This window comes from Haemorhous mexicanus, chromosome 6, assembly GCF_027477595.1.
Source record: "Haemorhous mexicanus isolate bHaeMex1 chromosome 6, bHaeMex1.pri, whole genome shotgun sequence".
Lineage (NCBI taxonomy): Eukaryota > Metazoa > Chordata > Aves > Passeriformes > Fringillidae > Haemorhous > Haemorhous mexicanus.
The window spans coordinates 24,619,453-24,627,081 of record NC_082346.1 but is presented as its reverse complement, the minus strand read 5'-3'; the positions used below and the strand labels follow the sequence as shown (position 1 = coordinate 24,627,081).

The following is a 7,629-nucleotide window of genomic DNA, read 5'->3' as shown; positions in this document are numbered from 1 at the left end:
GTGCCCAGCAGCTGCCAGCAACCCACCAAAATACACAGAGCCCCTTTGGCCTTTCCATCAGTTGTCCGGGAGCATCAGCTTGCTTCAGATGGTGCATGGCTGTTTTCTATCTCACAAAGAAATGGATAATGCAGGTGCTGTTGCAAGCCTATCCATTCCTCTCACTTATAGGAGAAAAATTCCTTCCCTCCCCAAGCACTCAAAGCCAGATTCTCCAGATGTTGGCAGAGTTCAGAGTGTTGAGAGCCTAAAGCCAGTTTCAGTAACATCCTGCTTGTATGGGTTTACATCAGAAATTGCTCCTGGCCTAAACGATGCCAAAGAACTAAAGAGTCTCTTTCTAAACTAGATAGTGGCAGAACCCAGATTAGAAATGTGAATTTTCCTCTTGAAGCTGCACCTTTTTTGTGGAGTTACAGGAGTTATTTAAAACACATGGAAAAATTTCTCTCTGGGAGATGTGGCTACAGCTCCTAGGTTAACGCGTTCCTTCTCTGCTGGAGAATATGGCTTTGAGGCAGGGCAAAGTTCAGGCAGTTTAAATGAAAAACAATTTTTTATTCCTGTAAACTAAACAGATTTGCCTTTTTTTCTTCCTCTTTTTAAAAGCAGGTTATTAACCTTTAGGCAGATGGATGTTCAATAATCTTCTCATTGGCAAGGAAGGTAACAGCCATGCAAGGTGCATCTACTTATGGCCAGCTGGAGCCCACATGTAAAGGTGTTGCATTTAATCTGAGACAAACAAGTGTTTATTATTTGCGAAAGGATCTTCCACTTTCTCTTGCTTTGCAGTTCGTAACTTACTCACAGGGCAAAGACAGATGCTCTGAGTTAGCAATCTGCTCCTTCTGCTGTAACCTTACTGAATTCCTGGATCTCATTTTACGGTCCTTTCTCCTTAAAACCTTTTCCCCTCCCTGTTTGTATGAAGTGTGGCAAAGCAGTTATTGTTCCCATCAGTCTGCAACTGAAGGCACCCGGCACTAACTGTGGCCAGCACCCAGCTGAGACCTGCCCCTCGCCTTCGAAGAGAAGTTTCACAAAAGAAGGACCTGTAAGTTTACAAATAGCCAGCCAAGCAGGTGAGAAACAATGGTTTTCTTGAGTGTATGGCACATATATACATGGGCACGTGGGAGGGAACACAGCCAGTGGCTTGAAAAGCTCATGTATCTTTCCAAGGCATTATGGGATTATCTCCTGGATGAGCACGAGGTATTCACACTGGGCAGCTGGATATCTGTAAGTAGCACTTTGTTCAGTCAGTCCCAAGCTTTTTATTTTTACAGGTTTCCACCACTGCATAGAATGGAGGGGAGGGGCTAAAAGAAATAAGCTTCATCCTTAAAAGCACAGGATGCTACAGAAACTACATAATGACACATGGAAAACCTCATGTAGGTCTGCATATCCCAAGTTCTTCATGCCTTCATTAGTCAAATCGTCCAGCTTTGACCTTTGTCCAGCATCTCTCAACTGAAATTTAGGTTAAAAATCTAATAGATGTAACTTAATAATTATGCTGGTATTTTCTTAGTCACAGCATCCCCCCCTGTACAGAGTCTGGTACTGAGCACTGACACAAGTTTATAGACCTAATAAAATCATAACCAAGTTGCACTGATCTCTGTCCATGGCCACTACAGAGTTGGTATGCTTGTATGAAGCAGGAGCACTTCCTGTTTATGCAAGTAAACAGGCATTTAGCATGACTAAAGGAAATTTGAAGGACAATTACGGGATCCTTTTCCAGACAAATGAAGACAGCAAACAGGCAACCTTGCAGGAAGAACCTTTGAGCAGCACTGTTTTCAGTCGGAAAACTCCCTTCGTGCTGCTAGCTCCAAGCCAGTCTACGTAATTGCCTCAATTGTCCCTGTTATCCTTTAATGGGAAACATAACTCACTTTCAAAGCAACCACAAGAAGCTGCAGACAGGGGAATCCTGAAGATCAGCAGAGGTGGGACTGCATTACAGCCATTTCCATCAGGCTGAAATTACACAGAGTGCACCAGGAATGTCTCTAAATGGCTTCAAGCCAGGGCCCGCTGTAGCCTGCTGATTCTTAAAGTCAAGGCTAACAGTCCTCTGCCTTGGTAGTGAGGAATCCAAAACTCCAAACAAGCAACAATTCAGACAAAAGTGTAGCTGTTCTGCTAAATCCCAGGCTTGGGATACTGGTGTTCAATCCTGTTTTTACCCACACATCTCCAAAGGGAATCCGACTGCCTCTCTCTGTTTCCTTATCTGCAGCTACAAGAGGCTGACCTTACCCATGCAGGAGAACCATAAAGCTCAATTTCTTGCACTTAGATACAGCAGTGGCAGGCATCATAAAAAGAACTTACACTGTCCTACAGGCACTCCCAACAGCCTGAGATGCAACTTAAGGACCTATGACTCAACAGTAAAGCAAACGTGTTCTACCTGAATTTTCTGCTAAGCAAATGCTACCTTTATCATGTGCCAATGTTAGCAAGAGGTTTGAAGTGACCACCTGCTCATGGGGTAACTTGCAGATCCTATTTGTATTGTGTTTGGTATTTTCTGCCAGGTTTTGACAGAAATTATTATTTTCAGCCTAAAAATTGAAATGAAAAGGCAGTATAGGCAAAATACTTGCCAGGATTTGCTCTGCTCTTCTCAGCTCTTTAGGATCAGACTGATGTTAGCAACTGGACCAACTGGAATTGGGAAATTGCCCATTTTCTAGCACAGATTAAGTCAAACATAAGTTTGCAGAATTTTTTTTTTGTGATTCAAATACATGGATGACAAGAACTACACAGTTTACATTTTAGTTCACAAAAAAACATGTTTTGCAGCAGTCATAATAAAATTTAAGTATGCAAATCTTCAAAGAGAAAAATGAAAAAAATTCATATTCACTCTGTCTGATCCCATTTTTTCATCAGCACCATCAATTTTAGATTTTCTTCCATGTATCATGCTTTGGTTGTGAGAGCAGCTTCCATGTAAGAGGGCTGGACAGATTTACCCATTAACCATTCTGAGATCTTTCCAGCTCAAAAGATGCTCTTCCTGTGAGAAGTACCCAAGGTATCAGACATTCGTTATGGAGGGCATTCATATCAAATCTTGGAGGTATATTTAACATTAAAGTTGCCCTTCTAAAACCATTTTCACGTGTCTCAGTATAGCATCTTTTTACAATGCTCAACACTCCCCAACACAGCCTAAAACCAAAATGAGTCAGAAATACTGAGCATCACTTAAATCCCACCTCACAATTATTTTGACATCTGCATCTCCAAAGTCCTTGAGTTTAAAAGGCCCTTGAATGGATAATTAAGAGGGATAAACTTGTTGCTGGAGTAAAGCATATTTGAACCACACCAGCAGAAGCATGATGGACGGTAGGAGGTTCCAGAGCAGGAGCTAGAGATGGAAGGACAGAGTCATTCAGAACATTAGGGCCTGAATCTTCACATCCTGTAATAAGACAGTGAAGCTGTGAGGAAGAAATAACTCTTGCATTATAGGAAGAGTTAGTGATGCTAAAAATGCATCCTTAGGACTCCCCACGACTGGCAGAGCAGCCCCTGCAGCACATTCCCCCTTGCTACGCATAAGCAGCAAGGTGTGCCATGCACACCCTGCCCTTTGGCAGCATGATCCACAGGGCTTCTAGAAACAAAAAGCTGCCACCACATTGGATTCCACAGTCTCAGTGACTCAGCCAAAGATCTCTTCTCAAAAGCACAGTTATTTAACATCTGCTGTACCTCTTTGCAATAAAAAAAACCAAAAAAAAAAATCTGTTCCATATTTCTCCAAGATAAATGCTATTGTCAAATCTTGGCATAAAATTAGAGTAACAACTACTCTCCCCAAAAGGTGACTGGGATGCAGACCAAACTTCTGTTTTCAAGACAACCACCAAACTCCAGTTATGAGAAAGACAAAATACTGACAGATCTTTCTAAAGTGTATTGTGGATTTTCAAGTTTAACACAGATTTATGTAGTAAAAGAGCTTGTCACTGAAGGTCTCCCTTCTGAATTAATTCATGTTTCCTTGTGCCACTCCAGAACTGAAATACAATAAACACTCATGTGATTGAATTTTTAATATACAATTATCAAGCTTTTTTGGATATCATATATACAATGTAAAGTTAAAAATTTTCTTAATTTAAAGATTGACAAAACTCCCATTGTAAATCAGACATACAATTACATCTTACCTTTACAGAATTTGCATCAAGAACATCACAATAATAAATGCAGAGAGCAAGTAATAGGCAATTTTACAATTTTCCTTTATGGTCAATTGCCCAATTTTCTCCATGGCACTAAACAGAGACAAATGGGGTTGTAAATGAGCTAGCCCTATAAAAGCAACTGTAAAAGGCCAAAGGATAAAACATTATTGTTAGGGGTCACTGGACATTTTGTGCAAGGGGAAACTACTCAGATGCTCCTGGATGCAGACACAAGGATATGTTACCTTTTTACTGACTGGAGATTATACCTCAGCTTAGCAGGACTGGTTTGGCTGACTACATCTAAAAATATTCAACCAAGTGTTTCAAGTCCTCAGTGTCTTTTAAGACTGTGCAAAACAAACCTTTTACTGGTTTACTGAGAAAGAGTAAAAAAAAATCACAGAAGCTTCACAACTCTGTAAGGAAGGTGTTATAACTCAGTTAAGCTGCTAGGGCCTGCCAAGCTGAGATCAGCTCCAAAAGGACAGCTAAAACTGACTACTGCACTGTTACAGCTACCCTTTTAAAGCAAACTTCTCAAGGGAAATATGCTGGTATCTCCTGATGCTCAAGCACCAGCACATAAATCAATGGGAAGATTCAAAAAGAAGGTTCATGTTAATAAACCTGAAAGGCTGCAAAGGAGATATAATGAGTAACAAACCTTCCTCTCTCTTGTGATAGCCACTGTGCAGACAGCAGTTGTCACTACAACAGCTATCCTTTTAGCTCCCATACCAAGTCAGGAATGAAACAAAGAGTGCAGCAGAAAACATTTACTAGTAATTAAACACTCCCAGAGAGTCAGATGATACAGTTCACAGACACATCCCAGGGAGGTTATGAAGTGAAGCATCCCCTCAAAGCTATTGTTCCAATATGATTTTTATTCACAGCACATCCACTGCATTGGGCAATAAGATAAGTCTTAGTGGGGGTGAGACAAATAGGAGCAGATGTTTCCTGTTTCTAGCCTGACTTTCATTTGGTTTCTGTCATTGCTGCGTATCCAGTTTAGGAGAGGGGGTGAACCATGATGTCTAACACTTGTCCTATTGTTTGGGGTTTGGCAAATCTGAGGAATAAGGTTGCTTGCACTGTAACAGAAAAACAGCCCATCAAGTAGGATGTCTGTAACCAGCAGCAACAGAGGTTTCAAAAGACAGTGAAATCACACTTATCTAGTAACAAGCATTTTATTAGTGGAGCTAGAAAAGAGATTGCATTCTCAGCCCAACTTAGGACCCTCATTTATACTGAAGGGCAAGAGTAACAGTCCAAGCAACTTTATTTCTAATTTTGTTGCATTTCATTTTCTCATTCAGTTTCATTTCAATATGGAGAAACAATTCAAATGTTCCTAAGAAATGTAAATCTTCTCTAAAAGACTTCCAAAGCTGTATGTTTCAGCCTGTGGCAATGAGTTCCTTAAATTACAACCAAAGACAACAGTTTTCCAACAATGGTAACTTACAGGAGTTTCTAAGTGTGCGTTAACAGTGTCTTACACATACACATGTGCCTGTACATTGAAACTGCAACTGGGAATTTCTGCAAATATAGGTATTTTACAAATTAGTACACTGCTTGCTGAAGAGGATTCAGACATGAAAAACTTATTTCCCTATGGAGGGCTACAAAGTGAAAGTGTAACCTGATTGCTGGCTTTGTAATGAAGACAAAAAATATAAGAAGACTAAAGACAAATAATTTTTTGTATAATACAACTAGTTCTGATAGAGAGTTAGAGTCTTTTGCATGAGTGCAGCAGAAAACCTGAGATTTAGACAGGAAGTGCAGCAATTGCAGTTCTGTCCTGCAAGTCTCTGCTTTGAAGGAGAGTATTGTCCCGGCTGCTGTCTCTCCATCTCCATCAAAATAATTTAAGTAACACAAATTGCTTTGCTCTTTAAACTAGGTGAAAACAGACAGATTTTTGTTTGTGATGTTGTAAAAAAATAAACATTTGTCTCCTATTACTGAAGAAAATATTTTTTACAGTTACTTAAGACAACAGTTAAAGCTCAAAAGACAGAGGCCCACCAGCCACACAGGAAATAAACTCCTCCCAAAAGAGAACAGCTCTACATGGCAGACAGTTGCTTTGAATGGATGGATGCTCACTAACCAGAGAGCCTGCAGCACATTTGATAGAAGAGGTCAGTCATGCTAGTCAGACCACAGAGAGCAAGATGCTGTTTTATTCTTCCAGATGCATAGCCTCCTCTGGACAAAAGTGTGTGTTTGACATTTTTTGGAGAACCCACAAATAGATTCAATTCTCTGCGAGCAGCAGAGAAGCAGTTGTCCAGATTTCAAACACAACTTTGTGCAATGTAAAAGGAAGACAACAACAATAATTTCCATCTCTCTCAGATACAACCCACTCTCTAGCAAGTTTTGTCTTCAGGGCCTTATACTCCTCATAGCACCTTTTCAGCTGTTGTTTTCCTCATGGAGGTTTGTCTCACTCTTTACAAGCTGCCAATATTGGGAAAGCTCTTCAGTTTCTCAGGAAAGTCATCTTTGTACAGGACGGGGTCAGCACGATGCTCCACCACTTTGAGAGGCATGGTCCCAAAGACAGAAGCAAACTTATTGATGCATTCAGATCTGGGGAAAAGGAAAGCAATACAATTAAGAACTCCAACAACTGGGCTGGCTACCAACTCCCACACCAAAATAACTGGTAGAAACCTTCCCTCTTGCACTTGGAAGTATTTCAGCCATGCTGGCTACTAATAAATAAAAAGAGAGCTTCACTGCAGAGAGAACAGAAAAGAAGCTGGTGTTCTTTGATTTATCCATTTAATCACAGAGACGAGCAAGGGGATGCTGGCAGCAGCACATGTGCACATGGAGGTCAAAGCTTCCCTTCTCCCTCCCCCTAGAATTCCAGTCATTCTTAAAGCAATGTACATGCTGTAAACCAGAACAGATTAACTGCCAACATGTCTCTTAAAGGGCCACTGTTGGGTCAATTTCGTTTATAATGAAGGTTTTGCAAAAACCAAGGCTTTGTGAAAACAGAATTCTAAAAACAAAAAGTCTGTCTTTTTTCAGGCTTCTTCAGAAGCTCTATCTTTTCCCACAAAAAATAAACATGCCTCAGAGAATAGGCAGAGCTGATTGTACTGTAATTTAAAGGTGAAGCTGAATTAAAACTATAAAATGAAACAAACTAACTATTTAGACAAGGAAAATAAACTAAAGATATATTGAGCAATAAGACATCACATTAGCACAAAAAAACTGGACCACTGATGACTCTTTCAGTTTTAATAATCTCAGGTGTCAGTAATGTGGAAAAGAACTGCCACATTGTTCAAAAAACAAGCAAACAGATGTTTAACCATTACATTACTCCTTTAACTTTTTCATTGAAGGGTGCTGTACC

General features: G+C 40.2%; 1 protein-coding gene across 2 annotated transcripts in view; it reads right to left on the bottom strand.

Annotated features, from left to right (window-relative positions):
• Window positions 1-5,409: 5,409 nt before the first annotated feature.
• Window positions 5,410-7,629, bottom strand: part of EXT2 (exostosin glycosyltransferase 2) — a 72,084-nt gene continuing 69,864 nt past the window's right edge. For both annotated transcript variants that reach the window (XM_059849277.1, XM_059849278.1), the window contains one exon: window positions 5,410-6,845. In XM_059849277.1, the coding sequence (XP_059705260.1) occupies window positions 6,707-6,845 (139 nt within the window). In that variant the 3' untranslated portion in view covers window positions 5,410-6,706. The remainder of the gene's footprint in view (window positions 6,846-7,629) is intronic.